The sequence below is a fragment of the Chlamydotis macqueenii genome, chromosome 7, assembly GCF_036417535.1.
Source record: "Chlamydotis macqueenii isolate bChlMac1 chromosome 7, bChlMac1.mat, whole genome shotgun sequence".
NCBI classification, from domain to species: domain Eukaryota; kingdom Metazoa; phylum Chordata; class Aves; order Otidiformes; family Otididae; genus Chlamydotis; species Chlamydotis macqueenii.
In genome coordinates, this window is record NC_141562.1 from 28816821 (window position 1) to 28843642 (window position 26822).

General features: G+C 49.7%; 1 protein-coding gene across 3 annotated transcripts in view; it reads left to right on the forward strand.

Annotated features, from left to right (window-relative positions):
- The first annotated feature begins 963 nt into the window (after positions 1-963).
- MXI1 (MAX interactor 1, dimerization protein) overlaps positions 964-26822 on the forward strand; it is a 58279-nt gene continuing 32420 nt past the window's right edge. For 2 of the 3 annotated variants that reach the window (XM_086752519.1, XM_086752520.1), the window contains exons 1-2: positions 964-1147; positions 11757-11889. In XM_086752519.1, coding sequence (XP_086608645.1) covers positions 964-1147; positions 11757-11889 — 317 coding nt within the window. Of the gene's footprint in view, positions 1148-10637; positions 11036-11756; positions 11890-26822 lie in introns of those variants that run through there. The other variant, XM_086752521.1, reaches the window with a different exon arrangement.

Here is a 26822-nt window from a genome sequence, read left to right on the forward strand (position 1 = left end):
CAACTTCTCTTCTCTCCTTACCTCCAGCTGGTGCTGGCCCCCGCGAGGCCAGTGAGCCTGGCGAGGCCCACGGACCCCCACGGCAGCCGGGCAGCGGCAGGTCCCTGCGCCCCAGCACATCTCTGGGGCCATGCTTCGCCCCGGCCGCTCCCGCGGGGCTCCTCGCCGGATCCAGACCAACCTGACCGACCGGGCTGGAGCGGGGTTTCGCGCTTACCGGCCTAGCACCACAGCTCGGGCGTTGCCGCCACGGATGGAAGCGGAGCCAGGAGGGTTTCAGAGGGCGCCTGCTGCCAGGCCGGTGCCAGCGGGGTCCCCTCCTGCCACCCCCTCAGAACTCACGGACCCAGATGGCCCATGGAAGTGCGAAGACTCGCTCTCCTCCTCCTCCTCAGCCCGGGTCAGGCCCAGGCTGCAAAACGAGGGGAAAATAGGGATGTGCCCCAGCCGGGCCGTGACCTCGGGTCTGCAGGGACGGACACGGGTGGAGGGGAGGCTGGCGCATCCCCTGCCCGCTCTCCGGCTTTTAGTTGTTTTGGGAAAAAATCCTGTATGAATTGCTTTTGGAGTCTGAACCCAGAGAGGGCTTGCTAAGGGCACAGCCCCCCAAAAAGGGGTAATTTGATTTTAAACCATCGGTGCTTTGTGCGGGGGCCTGCCGGAGCTGGGGGTGCCGGCCCCCATTGCCCGTCACCCTGGGTCCCGCAGCAGCGGAGGCCCTCGCGGCAGCGACAGGAGGGTGACACGGGGTGACAAACGCCGAGAGCCGCGCGGCTGCCACCGCTCGCACTCCGCAGGCGCGGCCGGGCCGGGCCGCCCCGCCGGGGCGCGGGGAGGGGGGGGGTGTGTGTGGCGGGGAGGGGGGGGGCGGGACGGCGGCGGCGCTAGGACCGCGGCGGGCTGGGCGGCAGACGGACGGGCGGGCGGGCGCGCAGGCAGCGGCGCGCGGGGAGGCGGCGGGGCATGGGGAAGCGCGGGCGGCCGCGGAGGGAAGCGCGGGGCGCGGGGGGGGCCGGCGGGGCCCGGTGCCCCCTCGGGGACATCTGCAACACGAGCCCCGCGGCGGGGATGGACACCTTCCTGTACAACGTGCAGGTGCTGCTGGAGGCCGCCAGCTACCTGGAGCGGATCGAGAAGGAGAATAAAAGTAAGCGTGGGCTTGTGGCCGCGGCCGCGCGTGTGCGTGACCGGCGAGTGGGGGGGTGAAGTGAAGGAGGGGGGGGAATAATAACTCAAACTTTTGGCTGGCTGCTAGAGCCGAGAGCGCAGTGATAAAGGGCGCCGGGGCCGGCCTGCACCCCCCCCGCCCCGCGGCGGAGGCACGCATGGGACACCCCCCCCCCCGCGGTCGGTGAGGACAGCCCCGGGGGGAAAGTTTGGGATGGAGAGCGGAGCGGGACGGGGGGGGCGCATCTCCGCCTCTCGGGGAGGGCGGGCTCGGCGGGGCGGGGGGGCGCTGAGAGCGGCCGGGGGGGCGCGGGGCCGCGGAGGAGGCGGTGACACGTCCGCGCTCCCCCCGCCGGGGCATGGGCAGAGTCACGTAGGCAAGCGGCGGCGCTCGCCAGGTAGCCAGCGGGCAGGGCAGGGCAGGGCAGGGCAGGGCGAGCGCCCGGTGCGGGGCGGCGACCAACTGTGCCTCCTGCTCCGCGGGCGCGGAGGGTGCGCGGAGCCGGCGCCTTTCCCCTGCGGAGCGGTCTCCCGAGCGGGGCGCGGGGGGGGGGGGGTAGGTGGAGGGGACGGCGACACCGCGGGGAACAAATGCGTTGGGAACAAAGGGGCCGCCGTGCACCCCCGCGGCGGGGGCTACGCGCCCGCGGAGCCCCCCACGCGCGGAGCAGACCCCCTGCGCCCGCCGGCGCCCCGCCCCCGCAACCGCATGGTTCGCACATGGAGGCAGCGCGCCGCGCTCATTGGCGGCGGGCTCCCGGGGGGCGGGGCCGCGCGTACCGCTCCGCCAATGCGCGGCGCCGGGGTCCCCCGTGTGACGTCACGCGTTGCCGAGCGGAGCGGCGGGCCGGGGGGGGAGGGGGCCGAGCCCCCGCGGGGGTGTCAGATGCGAACGTAACCGGGAGCCCCGCTCCCCCACCGGCGCTCTGCCCTTATTTTCCTCGCGTTTCTCTTTTACTCTTTCTTTCAGTCTTTGTTTTGATTCCTTTTATTTTCTATTTCTTTTTTTAATTTCATTTTTTCTTTTTTTTTTTTCATTTCACTCTTTCCTCCCCAGTTTTCTTTTTTTTTCCTCCCCTCCATGGAGCACGTGCTGCGTTTTCTTTTCCGTTTAACTTTACCAGCGAGTCCCTCACCCTGCGTCTCCGCGGCACCGTCACCCTCCTCGCCGCTCCCCCCGCCGCGGCGGCGGTGGGTCCCACGCAGGTGCCCATGTAGGGTGCCCTTGTTGTGCGGGAGCAGCTGCGCGCACGCGGGCTGCCGGGGAGAGCCATCCCGCTGCGGGGAAACCGCTAAAGCCGTGGCGGTGATGGGCCAAAAACCCTTCATCTCTGTTCGCCCAGAACAAATCCCGGCTGCTTTTCCATTTTCGAAAGCTGAATTAACGCTGGGGTGTTCGGGGTTGTGTTCTGGTGTTGTGTTTGTTTTTTTTTTTCCTCACATGCTAATTGTTGTTTCGTAATGAAGCTGCGTAGCCGTGCGTCTGAGGAGAAAAGCAGCAGCGCGGCTGCTCGCAGGGAAATGATGGGAGCTGCCGGCGAAAATCGGGTGCGCGTGTGAAGGTGGCAGCACCGCCGCTTTGGACATCAAGTGTGATGCTGCTGGTTTGTTTTGGCTTTTTTATTTAGGAGTGCTGCTCTCTTGAAGGGGAAGTGTCAAAATCGAGGGGTTTTCCAGAGGGAGGGGAGGGGATAGAATTATTTTGCCGTTGAGGCGGATAGTATCTGATCTAATCTGCTTTTAAAAATGCGTCATTTTATGCGGTTCCTTGTTTGGAACTGGAAAAAAAAAAAGCAGGATGGGAGGATACTGGGGTTTTATTGCTAAATTTTGAAAGGAGGTGTTTACATCCAAACAACTCCATTCCTGAGCACTCGTTTTCACTGACGCTTTTGCAGACAATCATCGCGGGCATCGTGCTGAAAATCCTCACTTTTACGAGGCAATCCTGCAAAACCTTTCAATATTTTAATGTGCAATCAGGACGTTTTCAGCTGAAAAGTCCCATTTAACCAAACACTCGACTATTGAACACGTCGTTCAGGATGTGACCATCATAAACCAGGCAGCTTTTACGTGTTGCTCCCAAAGAAAAATGCTGCTGGGACTGGAAAACAATCTTGGAGCGTTACGGGCCCTGCCTGGAGTATGGAATAGCTGCAGAAGTGGGAGGGTTGTATCCTGACGTGTAGATAGATCGACAGATAGAGAGATAGATAGATAGACTGATCGATAGATAGATAGATAGATATTCTTACTGGGAAGAGAGCTGCGTGCAGGGCTCAGGTCATCGCACCAAGAGGATGCTCTGCTCTTTGGCAGCGCAGGAGCGACGGCTCAGCGCAGCCCGTGCTGGTGGCCTGGCAGAGGCGCTGGTGATGGCTGGTCACCTCTCCTTACAAGTCACCCACCTGGCAATTAGCAATAACAGAGGAGGCCAGCTCAGAAAAATTTGGTGATGGAGTCTGCGGCCAAAGTCGGTCGCAGGCAGGCTCAGTGCTCGCCTGCTTCCTGCAGGATGCCCGGGTCATTTGACCGCGGCGTTACGCAGGGCTGTAACGAGCTATTTTGGTGTTACTCCTGTCAGGAAGGTGGCTGAGTCACTGCCCTGTTGTGCTAGGTGCTGTACACGTAGGGGAATGACAGTGCCCTGCCCCAAGGAAACACAGGCTTAAAAAAACAGAGGTGACAGGGAGTTGTTTGTCTCCTTGTGGCCAGGATGGGTGGGTGAGCTCTAAGAGGTTTTCTCAGTAGCTTTGTGCAGTTTCTGATGTGACATTCTGACACACTGGTGTCCGCATCCGTTCTTCCAAGCCCTTGTACCACGCAATTCACCTTTTTAAAACATTGTCCAGAGCAGGAGTGGATGCTGTTTGGTGGAGGAGCCCCCTGAGAGGTGGAAGCAACCCTGTCTCTTGTGGGTCCAAACTCTTGGATATCCCAGAGCGAGCGTGTCGCACCTTCTGATGGTAGAGGAGCAGCTACGAGGCCCTTTTCAGCCCCCAAACACACCAGTTTCCCCCCTCTGCCCACAGGTCAGTGGTACGAGGTGAATCGTGGAGTCTTTCATATCTGGGGCAGGACTTTCAGTTAAGGCAGGAGTTTCCTAGCTGCTTGGTGCCCAGGGAGAAATAAGGAGATTATTTTTTTTCACATGTGTAGATGCCACATCCCATCGTTGTGGGCGGGAATAATAGCAGAGGGGCCATGGGTTGACTGGATAGTGTGGAAAGAGAACCACGGAGCTGAGAGCCAGGGAGCAGAGCAGGATGTACGTCAGGGCTGTGGCCGGGGGGCACTTCGCTCCCAGAGTGCCCTTTCAGCACCGGCACCAGCACCGAAAACCCACCCTTGTGGTATTCACTCCCCTTTTAAAAAAATTGGAATAAAAATGAGCTGTATTACAGTACGGTGATGGGGGAGGCTACAGTCCTGTTATCAGACTGCTTGGGTAAACAGGAGATTTTGGCCACTGAAATACAACCGATTAATTTTTCCAGTTGAGCCTCTGGAAATGAGTAAGAGTGCTGCCTGCCTGCTCGCTGCAGTTCTCATGGCGAGACCACAAAACCCAATCCCAACACACCTTGCTAACCAACATGTACAGGTTTCCAAATGACCTGTTTCTAGAAATTTAAGCTTGGTATCTAAGGAATAGAACCGTCACATGAAAAAAAATTATAGCGGCTGTTTTGAGAAATGAAAGTTGTGCTGAGGGCAGCTCTATTAGTGTATCTGTAACCTCTGCAAATGCCACTTCGTGAATAAGGCTGGCCGGAAATCTGTAGCAGCTGAAATGCTGGAGCTTGGAAGATGTTGTTAGAGGGACCTGCAGTAAAATCAGCGGAGGCTTAGTACGTGCTCTTTGTGTGTGTGGACTCACGCTTTTGGCAGTAGGAGTTGCGTAAACATGTGATGAGTTCTTCAGATCTGATGACTTATCTGCAATAGACGTGGTATGTGGTATATACTGGTCGCACTGCAGGTACAGACCTGTGTTGCCATATCCTCTTCTAAAAGCGTGAAGACACACAAGCCACTGTAACAGCAGTGTCCTTATTCACAAGACTGGTAGAGGTGGGTATGCATGGGACAGTGGACTTTGACCCCTCACGGAAAATAGCTGGACCTTCTTGGCAGTTTCACTTTGAAGCGCTGGCTGTGCTTATTGACCTTCTGACCAGGAATAACAAATGAGCAACCTTAGATTTGTCCTTTGCTCCTGAATAATCCTGTCTGAAGGAGAGGAAAACTGAACCTTGAGGGTGAGTCAACAGTATCTTCATCATGTGGCTCCTTCCATTGTTCATGTGCTGTTTGGGGTCTTTTTTTGACAAGCCAAAGTAAAGATTTATCAGAAACCTATAATTAGTGGAGGGCAGAAGGAGACAAGACTGCCTTCAGTCTGAGCGCAGAGCTCCCGCTGAATCAATGAGAGGTGAACACGTGGCTCAGGGTCAGTATAGATGGTCTTGGACCTTACAGCAGTGTGATGTATGGAGCAGTACAGAGCTCCTTTATTTATATATTTTTCATCCAGCTCACAATAAACTCCTTTCATTCCTCCTGGTTCGTGACCTGGCCACAGTGATTCATGTGTTAGCCACTTCCAGGTTGGGTTATTTTGACTCACGCTGTTTGGACTTCAGCGTAAAATTCAGAAGGAAGCCACAGTGGGCGAAATGATAGGGCAGAGGTAAAACCATGGCACTCTGCCAGAAGCACTGCTGAGAACCGATCACATCCCTTGTCAGCAGATCATCCTGAGAGCTGGTGGAGAAGCACCTTCTGCTGTTGGATGAGGAATCCTACCTTCTTCTGATTTAGCTGAGAGGCCTCGTCCTGTGTATGATGTATTTTTTTTTTCTTACAGGAGGTCCTCTTAATTTTGCAGCTGATTCAGTCAAGTGACTTAATGAAAGTCACAGAATAAGTCACTGACTCGTAATAAACTGGGATACAGCACAGATCTGAAAACAGAGCAACAGAAAGGAGCAAGTAGCCCAAAGGGTCTGTAGACCTGTGGCTTTTACCTTATTGATTGGCAGAGCTTAATATTTGACTCACAGTGAGGTATGCAGCATGCGCTTTATTCCTGTTCAGATTCTTGGATATCCAGGTGGTTTGGCTCTGAGAAATGTCTGTCCTCACCAGCGGATGTGTTCCAGGCACCAGTGGGAGTGCTGAAAGGGATTATCTGATGTCTTGCGAAAGAATGAGGCTCCCCGATGAGAAATGAGGCCACGTCTTAGAGGCAGTGTAGGTCCCTTGCTGAAGGTATTGCAAGCATCGCAAGGGTGTTGAGTAGGTGGGACTTGGGATGTTCTCCAGCTGGCTGCTACCAGTCCTCCCATGCTGAGCTGTCACAGTCACCAGTACAGGAATGGACACCTGGTTGTCACAGTGTGTGCTGGTAGGTGGGATATTCAGGTGTGCCAGAGACGTTGCTCCCCTGGCTAGAAAAACAGAAGTTTTATGGATCTGCTGCCTCCAGAAATTTGGGGAACCGGTGAATCTTTTCGCTGCTTGGAGAGCAGCAAAGAATGGTTCCCACTGGGGATCTCTGCTCATGCCTTGGTTGCAGGAGTGCTAGGTTTTGAGGCTTTGAAAGCAATATTAAGAATTTGTAGGGTTTGTCTGAAGGTGGGCAAAGGAAGCTCTTACAACTATCGCCATCTTTGTGTTCCTCCCAGAGGCTGCAAAGAGTTGGGGATAGGAGGATTTTAGAAAAAGCCAAAGAAGGGATGGAAAACTAGGCAGTTTAGCCAGAGGGATTGCCTTTATTGAAAATAACTTCCACGTTGCAAAGCATTGTGTTCTTTCTAAGCCTTGTGTTCGAGGCAGAGGGTTGGGCATCTTGATTCGTGTTCCCGTTCCACCTCTAGCTTAGGGCGTGTCTTCATGCGAGCGATTCTGCTGCTTACACCTCAGTTTCCCTTCCTGCAGAGTGGAAAGGAAAAAGCTAAAGTCGTTGCAGGTCTGAGAAGCTTAAAACATTACTTTGGAAAGCTTTTAGAAGATTGCCCTGATGGAAGATGCTAGTTTAATGCAAGTGATGGTGGTGTGGTAAAAAACAGACCACATCTGTTCTACTTGATTAAAATAGTACAGCGGCGTTTCAGATGTAAATATTAATTGATTTCTGCACTGCAGATTTCTTTTTGGATATTTAAATTGTTGCTAAGGAGGAGGGAAAGGCTATCATGGAGATTAACAAATCTATTATTAAGGCTGGAAATGGAGGGCTGCCGAAGTGCCATTTAATAAAATGTAAAAAGCCCCTTTCTAAAGGGCGAAGCAGCAGAACACACAATGAAAGTGAATCACAGCTGCCAGAAGGGATGCCAAGCAGCAAGCACTTATAATCAGAAAACTGTACTTACAGATCATTCGGAGCCACTAAATTAAATGATCTCATTCTCCCCTAAAATACTCTTCCCTTAGCCCCTCCCCAGCGTTGCCTGTGGATGGCTCAACCACATTTTAAATGTGACTTTGGGGGGTTTTTTGGTCAGCGGTTGAATAGCATCAGGCCTCTCTTTGTGCCATTCGCTTTCCACCCACTTTTGTTTCTGTCACATACAACTCTGGCGTTCCGCAGGCTGACCTGCCCACACGAGCACTTGGGGTGGCAACTGAAAGATTTTGTGGATCTGCTGTGGCTCTGAGGTTGGCTTGCCTGGCTTCTCTTCAGGGCTCCTTCTTTGGGAAGGTGTCCCACAGTTTATTCTCAAATTTGTCTTTGTTTCACACAGATTTTTTTTTTCTAATTGTATATTGTTTACTTCAGAAACAAAGACTTGGAAGCTGAGCTGATGTGTAGATGGAAGAGCTGATCCTACATCATTTCACGCAGAACTGATCCTGCCCTTACTTCATTCCAGTGCTGATTTAATTCACTGTGTGTATCAGTGTCCCTCTCCTTCATACCCTCTTATCTTGTATCTTGAACTTTGGCTTCGGGAGGCTGGTGCTTTGATACGCTCCTAAACTACCCCTTCATTTTCCCCCTGTGGCTTTCCCCATTTAATCCCTAAAGTGGCACCACGTATCTCCAAATGTGCCATCAGAAAAGTGAGTGGCAGTGGATGCTGACAAGCACCTGTGATTTAGGGACTTCATTGTAGGTGCGGGGGGAGGTCATGTTTAGTATTGCTAATCCTGAGAGGCAAATGGCTCCCTGGTTTTGGAAGCAGGTTAGAGCCCAGAAATGCTCTTGTGTTAACCCTGCTGTTGTGGAGCGGTGTGTGCACCTGTGTCCTTTTCCCTTTGTGAGTAATGCAAGATCATGTAAGTAGTCTCTGAGACTGCTCAAATCTGAAACTTTCCACGTGCTTTTAACAATCTGCTCTATCTGCAGTTTCTAGTGTAGAAGAAAGAGGTAGGGAGAGAGAGAATACTTCCTTTGCCAGCTTCTCCCCCCAGACAAAAGCCGATTTTCACAAGTGCTGTGGTCTGGCTCAGGGTAGGTACGTGAATGGAGGCTGTCCTGCCTGGGCAAGGGCTGGGGCTTGCTTTTCTGCAGCACAGAATGAGGGGGTATGTCCCCAGAGGGGTCCCAGCTTCCTTTATTTGTCAACTGTCACATCTTAAGAGAAACAAAACAAACCAACCTTTTGAGATCAGAGATGAAAAGGGCTGTGTAAGAACTGAATAGTGGTATTATTTTTACCTCCATCAGCTGCAAGCCTGCAGTTTTCTGAGGAAACCTCAGAAATGGTGAATCAGCGAAATGTGTTTAAAGAGAAGTTAGCTACCTTGAATCCACTTTTTTTCGGGCCTTCTCAAGTTGAGTGCTGCCAGCTGTTGCAACTTCATCGCCAGTCTCCTGATACTTTGTGCTCTGCTTAAAGCTCCTGCTACCAGACACAAGCCATTAACTGAGAATCTCAGCTTTTCTGGGTTTTTAAAGGTACTTTTCCAGCTCTCATTCTGATGGAGGAATGTTTGCAAATGTAACCAGTCACAGCCTAAAGGTTCAGGCCCAGGAAACAACCCCGACTAGAACTACAGAACAATCCTTGGAGGGTTTCTCAGTCAGTGTCAGTTTGAGATTCGGATTTTTACTCTGGAATTTCTGATTCTCATTTTGAATGTTCTCCAGTTGTTCCCTTTATGAGTGTAGAACAAGTATTTTAGAGACTGGAAATGTTAACTGTTTTTTAAGCTCCATTCGAGCCAACGTTAAAGTAGTTGGCAATATTCAGAGTCACAGAAGTGATCATGAGGGTTTGTGCCTGTATGAAAATCAGGACATAAATACATTATGAAGATGCTGAGAAAAGTAGAGATGGGACTGCAAGGTGTATGTGTGACAGTATTTATTAAAAGGTTGAGATGGTCACTGTTGTTGCTTGTTTACATGCTGGTTCAAATATACAAAATCGTACATGGTGAGATTGCTCTCTTGTGACATCTTTTGTCTATGATATCAAAGGACTGTGTTCCCATTAAAAAATGGGTCTTGCACCTCTGTCTCCTGTCAGAAAGCCTTTATCAGTCACTCGATGTGACTTCCCAGAGCTTGGCACCTTGTCTTGAATTACATCTCCACAGGTGAGATGTAGACAGCTCCCACTCTGTGGCTGCAGCTTTTTCTTTTGTAGCCTCTCTTTGCTTTATTCTTGCCACAGTCCTGGCGCTTCCATGTGTGGAAAGCCCTGGTATTTGGAAGCAGAGGGATAGAGTGGCTGCAGGTCCCTCCTGATTCCTAGGTCATGGCCATCTCATGTTGGTGGAGCATGGAGCTCTGGCCTGCAGGCTGCTGTGGTGTGGCAGCGGCTGCCCCGGCCTGCGCTGGCAGTGACCCACTCATCGCCCCACTCATCGCATTTACAGCTGGGCGTATGGACTGTGAGCGTTGGCAGGTTTGTGCTGCTGGTGCATCAGGAGCTGCGAGCCAGCAGCAAGGGAGGAAGGACAGGGCCGGGGTGGGTGCGGAGGCCATCGCCTCTGGGCCTGGTCACCATCACCTCAGGGCCTGGGTGGGCACAGAACCATCACCTCAGGGCCTGTGTGGGGACGGAGGCCATCACCTCTGGGCCTGGTTACCGCCATCTCAAGGCCTGGGTGGGTGCAGAGGCCATCACCTCAGGGCCTGGTCACCATCACCTCAGGGCCTGGGTGGGTGCAGAGGCCATCGCCTCAGGCGTGAGGGCACACAGCCGTTGCCCCGGGAAGCCTTGGGCTGCCAGCCCCAGCCGGGGAGGGGTGCTGTGTGGGGCCCGGTGGTGACCCCAGACAGCCACCTTCCCGCGGTGTTCGGCGGCGGCCGGGGAACTACATTTCCCAGGCAGCCCCGCGGCGGCTCTGCCCCTGCCGTGAGCGCCGGGCAGAGGTAAACAAAGTGGTGCGAGGCGGCGGGCGGGGCGGGGCGGCCGGAGGGGTTGGATCCTTGCAGGGCCCGAAGTGGGGGTAAATCCGGGCCGGGGCCGGCTGGGTGAGGGGGGCTGCGGGCTGGGCCGGAGCGGGGGCAGCAGGGACGGGTGCGGGTCAGGAATAGCTCTCGCCTCCCCCGCGGGGAGAGTCTCGCTCCTGCTCCTTCTCCCGGCATTGCCTCGCCTGCTTCCTTGCCGCCTCCCCGCGCCCACCCCTCGCCCTCCCAGGGGAGGCCCCCTCCCCAGCCCCGGGGGACGAGAGGGCTGTCGGTGTGAGGAGGCCCGGGCAGCGGGCAGAGACGGCGATCCCTCGCTCCTCCCCCCCGCGGCCGCCCCCGTTTCCAGCGGGGGAGCTGGGAGCGTGGGGGCGGAGGGGGGCCCGGGGCTGCGGAGTCCCCCGGCTGCCGGCCCGGGGGCCATGGAGCGGGTCCAGATGATCAACATCCAGCGGCTGCTGGAGGCGGCCGAGTATCTGGAGCGAAGGGAGAGAGGTAATGGGGGGCCGGGCGGGGGCAGAGAACAGCCCTCCGTGGGGGGAGCGGGGCCGGGGTCAGGGATCCCCGCGGAGGGGCGAGGGGCCCTGGCGACGGGGGTCGGAGTGAGGGTTTGCTGGTGGGCAGCCCCCGAAGGGTGAGGGGTTATGGGGGACGAGGCTGACAGGTCCTCCTGGAAGTGGTGGCTGAGGTGGAGGGGTTTTGTGGAGAGGGGGAGGTTGAGGTGGGTGTGTTTTCTGGAAGGAAAAGTGGGGACTGGCGTGCAAGTTTCCCACCGGGCAAGAAGGTGGTGGTGGGTGGCTCTGGCAGTGCAGAGACCTGGATGGCCCAGTGAACACACCTGGTTCACCCGGTCCGGATTGCTTGGAGAGCAGGAGAGAGACAAGGTGCTCTCATGGCTGTCATGTTTTGTTTTGATGTTTTCAGGTGTTTGAGTGGTGTTGCCCTTCCTCCAAGGTTGGCAGAGCCTTTACACTCACTCCCTTTCCTCTGTTTTCTCCACCTCCCAGTCCACTTCCCTCTGAATACATCATCAGTCATTTCCCTGAGCTGTTGTGGTTAAGGGCCTCCCCAGCTAGGCTGACGGGTTAGTGGTGAGACCTGTCTGCTGACTTCTTTTTTTTTTTTTTTTCCTTCCTTTTTTTTTTTAAATGACCCTTTTTTTTTTTTAAATGACCCTTTTTTTTTTTTTATGTCCTGCCTGTTGATTCTCGTGCAGAGTGTGAACATGGCTATGCCTCAACCTTCCCCTCAGTTCCAAGTCCTGGACTACAAGACCCAAAGCCCACGCGGAGGCTGAGCCGGGCAAGGAGACACAGCGGCAGTGGCAGCAATGCAAGTATTGCCAACAGGTACGACGCGGGCAGGAAAGCGTGGGGTGCTGGGCTAGCTGGGAAGATGAAGCTGGAGAGGAAAGCTGGAAGCAGAGGAGAGAAACTTACCCTGCAGGGAAAATGGGAAGAGTCTGAGGGCAGGGGGATTTGGAGCTGGGATGCACAAGTACAGCATCCCTTCTGGATCTGTAGCGCTGAGAGCAGAGGGGACACAGGGGAGCTGTATCTGAAGTGGCGCTGCCAGCTGACTCTGTGCCAAGGCTTGGATGCTGCAGAGGGAAGGGGAATAGGAAGATCTGTAGGGAGGAGGTAGGCAGTAGCGATTCCCATTACATACAGCTGATGTCTTTCCAACCCAGAAGTCACTGCTTTTAAGGGGTAGCCTGAGTGCTTTGGGACTGTAATGACAGGCATGATTTGAAGCAAGGAAATGATGTTTTGAAATGGATCCCCTACAACAAATGGGAGAGAGGGAGATGACTGGCTGCTACATACAATGTGTTAAAAATTCAGTTCAGGAAAACAAAGCTGCCTTTCAGGGCAGTGGGATTTCCCAGCTTTCTGATTGCTTGATAATTGTAGAACTCAATGTTTTTGACGCTTTTCTTATTATACAATGCCATATTTCTTGGTTTCTTAAATCTAGAAGAGACAACAGGATTAAGCCTATCACTTGGTGCTGTGGTATGATCTGTCTCTCCCCTCTTGCTCCTGTTCTTTTTGTTTTCTTTGCTCCCTTCTGTAGAATTATTCAGACCTTGTTGAGACCTTCCAGGGTAGAGAAACTTTAGAAGCTTAAAGTATAATTTTGAAAAGGCAGTTGCAGGTTTGCTTTCACTGCAGCAAGGCCTATGCAATCTATAAAATGGTGGCAGGTGGCTCAGGTGATTAAAGCTTTCTTAAGGCCATTGGGAAAGACCTTTAAAGGCCTAGGGGAAAGGTGCCTTTGCTTCCAGTGATTCTGCTTCGGCAGCACTTGATAATAAAGGTTGTTTGAAGTGATGTTAGGACACCTTGCTGTGGGGAAGTTTTCTTCATCAGGATCAGCATATCCTGAGCTCTCTGTGTGCTGCGTGTTTCCTTCCCTCCTTCATCCAGCCTCTCCTGATTTCGGGCCAGTTGTAGCCTTTACTGTTTCCCATGAGCCATTTACTGTTTCCCATGAGCCAAAGTCTCAAATCCCAGTCACTTTGTGTTGGGAAATGATGGCGAGTGCTGAACTGAGATCTGTATTTTTCCCCTCTAGGTTTCTCACATACTATTTTTCCATCCCACACTTCTTTCTCTCAAAGGCCTTTGTCATGGCAACCTGCCCTTCTCCAGAGGAGGGCTGGAAGCACATCCCCTTCAGGAGCTCCTTAGCACTGAATCCAGCAGCCTGTAGGCTAGAGAGGGATGCAGAGCATTCCCATCCCTGGGGCCTGGGTGCTCAGCGTGCCCCGCCATGCCCTGCTGGCACAGAGCCCCCAGGCACAGCTCTCACGGGCGCCTTTCTGTGCTGAGACCAGCCTGCTAGGCCATTTAGCCTGATGGGCTGAATGTGTTGATGTGGGGGGAAAGGCAACAGAGAAGCAGAAAAGCTACTTTCTAGTCTTATTTAAAACCTTCCTTATACAAGCAATACTGAGGCCAAGTTGAATCTTTAGAGTGAGAGTCTTACCCAGTGTGTTGCATTCCATGCTTGTTTTGGCCTCAAGGAGTGACCAGCATCAGGTCTGCTCCACTCAGAGACCAGAGCAAGGCTTTTGGGGAGCTCAGACCTTACAGACACAGTTGGAAATGGAAGTTTCTTTGAGCACAAGTCGTAGCAGCTTGCACTTGCTGCAGGAGATGGCAGGCCTTCCAGATGGCTGCAGTGCCGGGAAGTGACAACTGTGAAGTTCAGGGTGCCTCCAAATGCACTGCAGTGTGTTTTGTGTGACGCGGAGTACAGCATCAGCCTTGTTTAAGGAAGGCTCGGTATCATCCCTTCCTGTTAAAATCAAAGGGACAATTCAGTGAGTTCTGTCCGGTGGAGTTTGGACTTTGAATTAAATATCAAGCCCTTGATGAGGGACAAAACTTGCGTTTCATGCGTGGGGGAGATATTTTCTTAGATTGCTTTTGTCTCAAAATGTGTAATTAGCGTAGAGAAATTATGCATTTAGATCTCCTGCAGATCTTTTAATTTAAAAGCCTCCTGTAAAAATGTCTCTCAAGCAACCTTGGCAAAGCACAGTTGTTTTCTTTTTTTTCTTTATTTATACATTTTTAGAAATTGACATGTGTGCATTGTTACTGGTCTTTATTGAACCAAATAATCCATGATTATGGTGCAGGGTATTTACAAAGCCTAGATGCTCTTTAATAGTTTAAATCTAAGTATTTCCCTTCAGCATGTGCAGTCCAGACATGACAGCTATTTCTTCCCAACAGGCTCTGTGCTGTCATGGCACAAACACCCAGAAAGTTCTGAGAAACAGGCAGCCCAGCTCTGGATGGCAGTGCTGGAGCAAATCTCATCCTTACAGGTCTACGATGGTCTCCCAGTCCCAGCAAAAATAATTTTTTTTTCTCCCTCAAACAGGGGTGTGCAGATAAGAGGGGAAACTGCATTTTTTTCTAATAATAAGAGGGAAATTGCTTCTTTATTTCTAATTTACATGACTCATTTTTAAATAAGGATGTTTTGGCTCAGATTCTCTCTTCCTTCATTTGTCTCAGTTGTGCAAGCGACGGCATGCAGATTGCAGAGGGGAGCCACTCTGCAGCAATCCTCAGGACACTATCTGTATGTATGGGCAGTGTTTTGCATGGGTATTTTAAAGACCTAGTGTTGCATACTGTGAGTTAAAACCTGAATATATTTTAAAATATGCAGTCTTGCTTTAGTCAGGGACATCTAGGTGTTGAAAATTACCCACCTGTAAAAATATATGGAGAATCACAGTCATTGGGACCTGGAGTTCATAATAAACAAGGGAAGCTTTTTTAAAAAGACAGCTAAAAGCAAAAAAAATCCAAGCAAATCCGTTAGCCAACTCGAATTAAATTAGAATTTAATTTTTTTCTTTTTTTTTGCTCTTGACAAAAGTATCTTCTGGTTTTTGAACAGGGATGAAAAATCAGAGATTTACTGTAACATACAGTGTCACTTATCTAATGTTCCTTCCTTCTGAAGATGTTTCTGGGAGAGAAGCCGAGTTCTAAAAACTCGCTAGAGAAGTGAAATAGTCCGTGCTGGAGGTACAGGTCTGTGGGTACATTAACCTGCATTCTGTGTCACTGCAAACTGCTCTTACAGACCCCTGCATACACAGATCTAAATAGACCCAGTTATTGGAAAGGTTCATTGTAGCTAGTTGGATTAGACTGGATTGATATTTATACATTTTGGAAAATAATTGAGAAGACTTTTTAATCAATTTAAATTGTTGTGTCAGCAGGAAATAAAATAAACAGCAGGGATGCTAAATGATTCCCCCCCCCCCCATAATACAATCAGTTTAATGAAATTAAGATTTATAACGGAATCTGAAATTACGTTACAATATTAGATTGTCATTTGTGTTTTGGTTTTTTTTAGACTCTCAGGCATGTAGAAAAGCCTGTTATTTTTTGATCTGATCCTGGGGAAATGCCAGGCACCCTCCCAGTGGTGGTAGGAGCCCTCAGCTCTCCCGGGAGGCCCATGTTGTTAAGGGCACTCAAAGAATCTATTACTCAGTTCCATGGGGGAGGGTTTGATCTCTGTCCAGTTTCTTTTTCCTTTCATTTTCCTCTCTTCCCATTATCCTCCCTTGTGTCTGAGGCTGTTTCCCAAGGGCCTTTCAGATATCTACAGTCTGGTAGCAGGTTTCCTGCAGAGCTTGGAAGCAGCAGCTGTAATGGGTACAGTAAGGCACTTTGGACGTGATATCTTGAAAATCTAGGTGCCCAGGCTTCTTTGGCCTTCTGGCTATTCTGGTGATGGACCTCACTTTCTCCTGTTGCACTCTCCTCTGCCGCATTTGAAACTTTTTTTTCCCCCACACTTCTAAATCCCATCATTTGGTTTTGTGCTGAACCTTCTCTGTAGCCCTCCACTCTCATAACCTCTAAAGCTGTTTTTTAAGGGTAGGGATGGGGGCTGTAGTATTGACACCCTCAGGTACTCTTGGCTTTAAGCTTAATTTGCGCACAGAATTGGAGGGGAGGGGGCAGGTAGATGTGCATTAGGTCCCTCATGTGCCTCAGGTTATGGCTTCATGTGCCACAGGTTCACAAACACGGGCGCAGGAGCTAAAAGGATGTGGCATGTGTAGCTGCAAGTCAGCCTTGGCTGTCTGGTGTGCAAGAAGGCCTGATTTACCAGAACAGCAGTGCTGTGCAGCTGTACCTTGCTGCGCAGGGAGGGAGGTGGGGGGGGGGTGAACACTTGCCTAAGCACAGTGTTAAGTATCTCTCTGTCAGAGGAGATTCACTGCCCCCGACGTTATGCTGGTGATTGAGTACATGGCAGTTTCCAGTCCTTGCAGTCTCTGGAGTTAGGACAGTGCTGAAATTCTGATTTTATTGGGGGAGAGGAGGCGCAGTGTGTTGAGTGGTTTGCCTTTCTTGTGTAAGAAATTCCTGAAAGAGCAGATCGCTGTGTCAGCCTGGGTTGTTTTGTGACACAAACCCCTACCCCTTTCTTCATGTCACAGAGAGCTGCTCTCTGAGGCTTTTTGTTGGCAGCTTTGCTGTTTCCTAGTCTCTGTCAGTTGTTTCTGGGTGATACTTTATTGGGGGGGGGCTTTTTTTTTTTTTCTTTTAGCCACTTGCACTGGATCACATCTTACTCCACAGCTAGTGGGAGTTGAGTTTTGACTCGCTGTGTGTAGGTGAGTTAGAATCTGGCCCTTGTGTAATACTTTGGGGATAGAGACTGTGCTTTCTGTCTCAAGCCTTGTGGTGCCAGGGAGCTCTACTCATGGCTCAGGACTTGGCTTTGCTTCGTACAGTACAAATCCATGTGTGTAAAACAGAGAATGGATGAAATTTGCTGTGCCATGTTTTGACTTATGCCACATTTTAATCATGTACAAACAGTGTGATTACTATCTGGAATCTTTATGTTGTTGTTATTGAAATTTTGTCTAGAAACAGTTGGAGATGGGATCTTGCCTTCCAGTAGAGAGTGTACATGAATATGTTGATTTTTCAAGAAGGGAAAACTGGACACGGCTGAGCTGTTATGGATCGCTTCTCCGTCAGAGGTGTTGAGCGGCAATGGCCAGCAGTATTGACTATAGTTAGGTGTGAGCATGGCTTCTTTTTGAGAAAGCATAACAACAGTTAGACTGTTAGGCTGGGAAAATGGATTGCTGGTCCATGCATGAGAGGCAGAATCACCCTTTGTTAAAATCCCACTGCCTTCTGCAGGTTTATACTGGAGTACTGCTGATCAGGGCAGGCCAGCAGGTAGGGCTGTGCTCAAAGAGCTCGGGTCGGCCTCAGCACATCCCAGGGGCCTGTTTGATGTGATTTGCCCCAGTGCAGGCTGCAAGCGTAGGCAAGCCAAATTATAGTGATGCTAGAGTTTCTGAACCTTCTGGCACGAAGTTGTGTCTTTCCTTGTCTCTGTTGATGTCCATCAGAAGCTGAGATCCTGCCAGTGATTTGGGGAAAAAGAAAATAACCTATGTCGGTGAGGTTCTGTGTGCAGTATCTTTTCAGTGATGCTTGGCTTTGCAGTACAACAACTGGCAGGTTACTGGGCAAAATAAAGAAAGTGTGGGTGAACCCAGCAAATGGCATGAGAAGCATAAACCCCTTTCCCTAGTGAGGAATGAGGCCTCCAAAAGTGCTAGTGCTGATGTAGCAGCTTCCATGGGGGAAACCCACTGTGTTCCCCTTTGTCACCTTGTTTATTTTGTAGCCCGCCAAGTGGGAAGATCCTGCAGAGCTGCAGTTGGTGCTTTCCTTTTTCTAGTGGTAATATAGCCCTGCATAGGGAGATCTGTGTGGCAGGGAGTCTGCAGAAACCCATGATTCTGGGCTGAATTTATACTTCGGTACCTTCAGGAGGTTTAAAATTTAATTTGTAGTGTCTGTCTGAGTTGTGCAAAGAGGCCTTTGTGTAAACTAGAAGCAGGCTCAGTTGTTGGTGTTATCTGCAACTTAGCTATAATTCACTGCTGCAGCGTCTGTCTGCTGTGAATTGTCACTCTGTGTGGCTGAAGGCTCATGATCCCTTTGTCCTCCCGGATCTGGGGGAGGCCTCTACAGGAGATGCTGTTCCGCAGCAGCGGGACTGTTAGTCAGGGCTTGTGCTGTTTGCATTGCAGCGCTCTGTCCAGGTAGAGCTGTGCTGCAGCTGCCGCGGGCTGACATCACTGATAGCGGTGCTGGCACAGTGACAAGAAACTTCATATTTTGGTTCGTAGGGTCTTTGGAAATGTGAAGGTTGTTAGCCCCAGCTCCTAGAGAGATTTGGTGTCCTGGCACAGTGGGGAGGATATTTAGGTCAGACCTGGTCATCTATTCATGGAATTCCTTGATTTTTCTCTTCCCAGTATATTCGGTGTACAGTCAATTTGCTGGTTTAAGTAGTATTCCTTGTTTGTCAAACGATTTGGTCTTTTTTCCCCCTCTCACCATATTTGTATCCTTTTTGTACCTTCTGTGTGTAATGCCTCATCCACAACACATACAGGGGTTTATCCTTCATGCTTTTGTTCAACCTGATCCTTGGCGTGGCAGTGAATTGGTTGTCACCTGTAGTGTTGTTTCCATCTGCTCCCCTGTTTGTAGGTAAGACTGACTTTTTTTCCTTTCTTGCTCCTAGTTGACCTTTCAAATCCATTTCTTGTTCTGACCCAAACAGACCAGTCTGTCATGCTGCTGAGTTAATTGTCTTGCTTGTTGGAGTTTCTGCTGTTGTTCATCTCCTGACAAACTTCTGCCCAAATTCAAAGAGTGGCTTCTGTTTGTTCTCTTTAGAGTATTGGCTCCTACTCCCTTTGAACCCACAAAAATAGGATTTGTTTTTGTTGACTATTTTGGTCTCTCTTGATCAGGGACTGTGGGTCCCTGGGGCTGTGTGTTTGGCTGGCCTTTGCCTGGATCTCCTCTCGATGAGGCGCTGCCTTGTTGGTCAGCTCAGAGGGAACAGGCCTGCTTTTTCCATCCTGCTGGATGCATTCCCATCTCTCATTTCTGTGCTCCCTACTGTACTTCAGTTCTCTGATAGGAAAGTGATTTCACTTCGGTTCTGTTGCTTTATTAATCCAGTTTGAAGTAGCCTAGATGATTTCCAACATTATCTTAATTACTTGTTTATACTTTGCTGCTTGCTCTGTGACAAGCAGGCATGTGGACTGAGAGCAGTTCTCTTGCCTCAGTTTTGATTAAAGTTCGTCTGCATAAATAAGTTGATTATTTTCTGAACTTTCTTATTTATCTCCTTCCATCTGTTACGCCATCAAGAAAAGAGAAGTTATGGGAAAGGACAGATGACACTGGGATTGCTGCTGAGACTGTTACTCTGGTTGTCGTTGCCCATGTGCTTGGGCAGCTGTAAAGCAATGTGTAGATATGGTAAGGTAACATGGCACCCATTCTCGTTTGCCTTCAACAGTCAGGCTGCAAACTGCAGCAGTTCATGAACTGTTTCCCAAGTAGCTTGGCCATCTGGGAGCAGTGGGAGGTAGCCACCTTGCTGCCTTTGTTAGTTGCTGCTGCTTGTGAGCCAGAACTGTAAAACAGAAGAAATCAGGGCTCTTCTGTTTTTCTCAACCTTTCTTTTTCATGGATCTCCCAGATGCTAGATGAGCGTGTCCCTGTTGACAGAATATAATCCCAGACATCAGGACATCTGGATCCTCTTTCTGGTATTTTTACAGCCTGTTGAAGTCTTTGTGCCTCAGTTTCCCTGGTACACTGTGTAGCTAACAGCGATGTTAATGTATTTTCAAGTATATTTCCCCTCCCTTCATCTCCAGGCACAGTATTGCAGCTTTTTAGCTGTAACATAAGAGATAACTAACAAGTCTAAATAGCAGTGAACAAACTCTGGCCTAACCCTCAGCCATACAAATGCCACCAGTTTCTTTTCAAAGCATGTTTCAGTCAGATGAAGTTTACTCCGAAAGCCTCATTTTCCCCAGTGCATCTGAAGGCAGTTTCTTTAGGTCAGAAGATGGGTGTCGCAGGGCAGTACGCGTTCCCCAAACGGACTGTTGCTCTACAGATGACATTGCTAAGGCTATTTCTGGATATGACCATCTTCTTCGAAAGGGTAACATTATGTGTGGGAGAAGTGTGGTATAGGGCAAAGAGCTGGCATGCTGGGCCCTTGGATTGTTTCCTGAGCTTACTACCGAAAGGTTGCAAGATCTGGGCACATCAGATGACCTACATGGGTCCTACTATCTGTACATTACCTGGTTCCCACCATCTGTACGTTGGGGTAATGCACACACTTTTAAAATCCTGTTTTCTGGAAGCAGAGTTAGTGTTTTGGAGCTTGTGGCTGTTTGAAGGAACATGAGACTTGGGATCATAAGTTTTCTGGGTAGATTTGAGAATTGCCTCCTGTGTCTTTATTCTTTTTCTGTGAATCACTGCGATCTCTCTGCCGTGCAGGTAACCAGCAACAGTGATACTGGTTCTGGTGGGGCCCTGGAAGAGGCTGAGTCCCTGACCATGCCCTGGGACTCATGGAGCCTGCTGGAAGTCAGCAGGGTGGGGACCGCACAGAGCCATCGGCAGCGTCAGGCCTTACCCTGCTCTGTAGTACACTCGAATATTCAAGAGAGGAAATTTCATTAACAGAGATACTAAGGTGTTAGCAGTGAATGGATGAAGTTTATGCCTCATTCTACTTAAATTGTTTTGCTTTGAGTGATCTGTTTATGGTGATTGTGTGGGGAGGCTGTCCTTCCCAGGTTGCTCTTGGGAGAGACCTGGGGGACAGCACACACCTGACATAACTGCGAGGAAGTGTCTGTATCTTGCTGTCCTCGTTCTATGCCATGCTCTTCTCTGTTCATGGGGGAGCTTGGAGGTTCCATGGTGAAGCTAGTTGACATTTCTTCTCACGAGATCCTGAAAAACATGATTTTGTCAGTGTATTAAAAAAAGTCCAAGAATGTGTCTACAAGGAGCTTGAACTCTCTTGCATCATGGATAGTAAACAGGAATCTTGCCTTGGTGAGGGCAAAGAACATACTTTTTCCTGACCTGTGAGAATCTGCCTGAATTTGGCCAAGTTCTAAATCATAGAAGATATCCAGATGCTCTGTCAAGAAAGACTTGGGGGCACTGGTGGATGAAATACTGTACATGAGCTGTCAATGTGCCATATCCTGGGCTGCATCAAAAGAAGCGTGGCCAGCAGGTTGAGGGCGGTGATTCTCCCCCTCTACTCTGCTCTGATGAGACCCCACCTGAAGTACTGTGTCCAGTTCTGGAGCCCCCAGCATAAGAAGGACATGGACCAGTTGGAGAAGGTCCAGAGGAGAGCCACAAAGATGATAAGAGAGCTGGAGCACCTCTCCTATGAGGACAGGCTGAGAGAGTTGGGGCTGTTCAGCCTGGAGAAGAGGAGGCTCTGGGGAGGCCTTGTAGCATCCTTTCAGTACTTAAAGTGGGCCTATAGGAAAGACAGGAACAAACTCTTTAGCAGGGCCTTTTGTGATAGGACAAGGGGTAATGGTTTTAAACTGAAAGAGGGTAGATCTAGACTAGACATAAGGAAAAAAAAATTACAATGAGGAATGTGAAGCACTGGCACAGGTTGCCCAGAGAGGTGGTGGATGCCCCATCCCTGGAAACATTCAAGGCCAGGTTGGACGGGGCTCTGAGCAACCTGATCTGGTTGGAGATGTCCCGGCTCCTTGCAGGGCAGTTGGACTAGATGGCCTTTAAAGGCCCCTTCCAACCCAAACCGTTCTGTGATTCTGTGGTGGCTGCTGCATGTCCAGGGGAGGTGGGCTGGGGTTTCTCTGCTGAAATGGCTGAGATACCTCCCAGAATGAACATACATCAGCCTTTGTGTCTGATCTGTGTGTGTGAGCCCCTTCTGATGTGGTTGACTGTGGGCTGGGAAAGGAAGGAGGTGGTTTCTGTAGGACCTTTGCTCACTTGTCACAGAAGTTAGAAGGCAGACAAATAGAGCAGTGAATAGCGCATTGGAGACCTTTTCACTCCTGGCCCCTGTCAGCTGCCCTATGTACATTCAGCCAGTCCCTTTCAGCCTTGCTGTCATAGGAGACCCCCAAATAGTCTGTTCCTCATATTGTGGTTTTTTTTTTTTTTTTTTTTTTTCCCCAAGATACGAGCCTGGGATCTGAGCTGCAGAAGTGCTGAGGATGCACAGCTGCAAGGGGCACCAGTGGGAGTTGTGCTTTGAACGTGTACAGTGGCCCAGAAAACCAGGCCCTTGGGGGTCTTCATGGAAGCACCCAGAGGGACGAGAAGCTGCAACTCTGATTTCTGTTTCTTAGCTTCCAGTTTGGAAAGCGAGGATGCTTGACAATAAACGTGCTTGTGAGCTGCCTGGCCCCTGCTCTCGGTGAGCCTGTCAGAAAGCCTGTAAGGAAACCACCGGTTCTGTATTCAGAGCAGGGCTTGGCTCCAGGCCACGCATTGAACAATGAGGAGAAAGCGAAATATTGAATAGCTGCTTGTTCAGCAAACTCGGTTCCTCTTGGCCATGCAGGGCCCTGCATGAGGGAGTGTATGAGATGGGGCAGTTTGCCCCTAACACTTGGGGCCAGGATCAGCCTCTGCACGTAGGGTCTCAGGTGGTACAGGAGACCCACACCAGCACTGGCTCCCAGCCAGTACAGTGAGGAGGGAAGCCAGCTGGGGACTTCTTTGCTGACCCCAGATTGCAGCAGTGAGTACAACATACTCTTGCAGTTCTGTGACCTGGCTTGGAAAACCCTTCCCCTGCAGAGTGCCACCTCGTGCTGCTTAATGGGGTTTTGCTCTGGTTTGGGAGAGCTCAGCTCTGGGGCTGGAAGAATCTTGTGCTCAGCAGGGAAGAGCTGTCTTCCTGCCCTTTCCTCCCTTGTGCTGAAAAAGGAGAACATATGCCAGCAGAACAGCATGTTTTGTTTGGGACTGCAACTGCAGTCCTTTTCCCACCTGAGAGTTATGCCCAATGCATCTATTGGATGAGCTTTAATGGAAAAATAATATTACTTTGCTCTTGGCTCCCAGTTTAGATTCTTCTCTGACACCTCACACAGTGGTGTCTGAGAGTAGGGTTGGCTCACTTGGCAGACAGTGGGCAAGACATGAGGGCTGGGTTAGGTTTGGGTCGGTTTGATGGTCTTTTGTGGGGTTTTTTTCCTCCACTTTCCCACTTGCAGTTTACAATGATTTTTTTTTTTTTTTTTTCCTTTGATCCGAGAATCAGATGGCACAAATATTCTTGTTAGATGTCTCACAGGGATGCCTGAGAACAGCGACTCGCTGATGCAAGCCTTATCCCGGGGTTTAGGGAACCCAAGTTAAGTACCCAGCTCTGCCACAGGCTTCTTGTGTGATCTTGAGAAAATAATTTAGAATTTCTGTGTGCTATTGTCCCTCTTCATAAACAGTGTTAAGAAGAGTTAATTTCCAAAGTGTTGCAAACAGGAACAATGATTATGAGGAGCAGGTACCAAACTGAGAGGGGCTGTATAAATACTGTAGGTAGCCTTGAAGACACATACTGCCTCAAGGGATGTGTGTAGTGTACCTTTAAAGTTGGTTTTGACTGAGTGTTGCAGAAAGCTTGCAGGATACTGTGTAGAAACCCAGGGGAAGGTGACTTTCTGTAGTTGTGAACTGCAGAGCTCTTTTCCCCTCCTTGAGCTGAAAACAGGCTGTGGGGCCATTTCTCCTTTTCCAAAGATGAACAAACACAGACAGATGCCAGTATGGCTGCGGACCCTCTCTGTTGGAGAATGTGAACTTTGGAAAGGGTCTGGTTTGATCCGAGGAAAACAGCTTTGATTAGAGCCTTGGCAGGAATCTGATACCGTGTCCATCTAAGAGCAACTGAAAAACTAGCCAGAATTTGGGGCCAGGTTAATCTGGTGCATCTCCACTGACGTCAGTGAGAAGGTAAAACGGTCTGTTCTGTCTCCTCGATTCAGCTCCTCATGGAGAAGCATTTATTCTGGACCTCGAGGCCAGGCAGTGTAGGAGGATCATGGGATAGTAATGCTTAAGATAAGTTTTGCCTCTGGTATTGCTTGAAAGGAAATATTTTGTTAGATTTGTTGATGGGCAAGGCTGAGGTGAGGCTCTTGTTAGACTTGAGGCTGGTACTTGCAAAGAGGATAAGGACAGCAGCAGAAGGGCTTCTGCTGCAGCTGTGCCATCTCCTGTTCAGCTGGTTCTTCAGCCAGTAAGTTCTGTTTTGTGGACACAGGAGAATTTAAAACTGAAAAAAAAAAAGCTGTTTATCACCCTTCTTTTTCATTTGCTTTGTTTTGTTATTTGGCTGTTCTCGATAGAAGTCATTTCTGAGGAAGAACTTGCCTAAGAGAGAGCAGTAATGTAGTTCAGTGGTTCCAGAAGGGTGGTTGATCTTGGCTTGGGGAATGGAAGGCGGCATTTCCTGCAGGGGAATTTGGAGGCCAAGTGGGTGTGTGTCAGCAGAGGCAGGAGGTGGGAAGGTCTGTAAAATGAGGAAGAATGAGATTGTATGCGGTGTGATGATGCATAAGCAGCAGAGGTGGCTGAACCTGAGTGAACTAAGAGGTTGGCCTGGTCTGTGGATGAGTGTTCTTGCTGGTTTTGCTAAACATGACTCGGGTAACTGTGCCTTAGTTTGCACAAGCTGATGGAATATTTGTTTCCTGATTAATCTCTTGCTAAAGCAGTGTGGGGTGAGTGAATGTGGAGGAGAAGCACTGGCTTTGTGTTGGCATTAAGGACAAGTATAGGAAGAGGTGATTTTTATTCCCCCTGCCCCCTTTACCTGTTTATGGCCAGCAGCATCTTCTGAGCTATCGGTATCTCTGTTGTGATGGAGATGCAGCTCTTGGAGTCCTGGGCTCTGGAGCCAGGAGTTGGTGCCAGAGATGGACAGGAGGGTGACCAGGTACAAGAAGATGACAGAGTCATTGCGTCTGAGTGCCATCTGTGTGTCACGTAGGCCAAGGACTCTCCAATTACTGCATTTTTCCAATAGAAAATAGTTAACCTCACAAAGAAGTCAAGCCAAAATGCAGATACGCTGCAAATACATTCATTGGGCTATTTATCAATATTAAATGTGTAAACCAGAAAGGTCAGCTGTGTTTAATGTCATGTGGCAGCTTTGTGATTTTAATTACAGTAAAAAACCCAATGACAAATGAATTCAGTGCTCTTTAGAGCTTGTTCCTCCCTGATGCAGTTTTTGTTGGCTTACCTGTGCCCAGGGTAAGTTTGGCTGCGTCTGCCATGGTAGGAGAGATTTTATTTAAATAACAAAAATGGGATAAAGCGATACGTTATTTACAGTGTCTGGTTCACTGGGGGAATTGGGTGTAGATTAATGTTTCAGCAGCACCTTGTTGCAGTGTTGGAGACCAATATTGCAGGCAGAATCACAGTAACTGGCCCAAAAAGGCTGTTGCATCTGACCTTAAATTAGAGTGACTGACAAATGCTGCTTCTCCATGTCCTCCTATTTTGTGCACAGTTTCAGGTATCTGGGGTAAAGAGGGATAAACTTCAGTTTCTCCTCTTTCAGCTTTTTGTTGTTTAAAGTGATAGGGACTACTCTGCTGCTTTTGTTGCTGTTTACTTGGCTTCTTTATGTTAAGCTTCTAAAACTTTTTCTTGATCTTTTCCCAAGCCGCTTTCAAAATGTAGTCAGCAGGATCCCGCTCTTGATATAATATTCCTTCAGTTTTTAGGGAGAGTTATCAGTTTGGGTGTTTTAAATTTATTGTTAAAGAACTGACTGCTATAGAAACTTGAGTTTTAAATGAGAGCCCTGCAGACGGTTTGTGCTGGAGCTACTTTTAAATTGCAGCTGAGGTTTTGAGCAGTGCTGGTACGTGTGCTTGGGCTTTTGTTTTCCTCTCTGAACATGTTCCTACCCGCATGGCTGTGGTTTCAGCTTTGCAGGTGGGGGCAAGGTCCTGCTTGCCCTGTGCGCCTGACGGTGGGGATGTCTGCTCCTCGGGTTTGTGGTCCGCACTCAACAGTGGTGTCCTTATTTCACTGGGTGACACAGGCTGTGACTGGCTGTCCACAGCAGCAGAGCAGTATCACGCTGAACTTGCTGTTGTAAATGCAGAGTGTTACAAGTAGCCCTGAAATGTTCCCTGAGTGCTGCAATAGTTTACAGCTGTAGTGTTCACCTTGTACTCAACAGAAAAATCTAGTGATGGTGTTCAAGATTTCAGTCTGAGACTCTCTGGGTTCTCAGCTGATGATAAGACCAGCTCAGTTAGAGGTCCAGTTACTTTTGTTTCTGTACCTATTTAAAAAAAAAAAAAAATTAATGTAGTGTCAGTAGAGGTTCCTGTACTTTTTTCCTGCTTCACTGATAGCACCGTCCTTATTTAACTCCAAATAAATCTTAGTAACATTTGCGGCCCAAAGATGCGGGGAGAAAATTAATCTCTAGATCAGGAGCTACAGAAAATGAAATTAATTATGAACAGAAGAGAGAGGGTGTTTTTTTGTTTTTTTTTTTTTTTTTTTTTTTTTTTTTTCGTGTAGCTGATGTCCAAGCAAAGGGAATCTGGCACAGAAAATAACAGTTAGTAAACAGTGGTGGTGGGGTCCTAAATTTAGGCGAAAGGAAAAATTGAAACTTTTCCAAAAGTCCCCAGTAAGACTGAGCAGAACGTGGGCAGGTAAGAGAAGTAACGTCCCCATAGGATTCATTCAGCATTGCTGAGATTCTTTCCTTTGCATTCAGCATCAGCAGGAAAGTGTTGAGGGGGATTGTTTTTTTCCTTGCCACTGATATGGTTAAAAGTCACAGCATGAATTTCCTGACTTGGTGA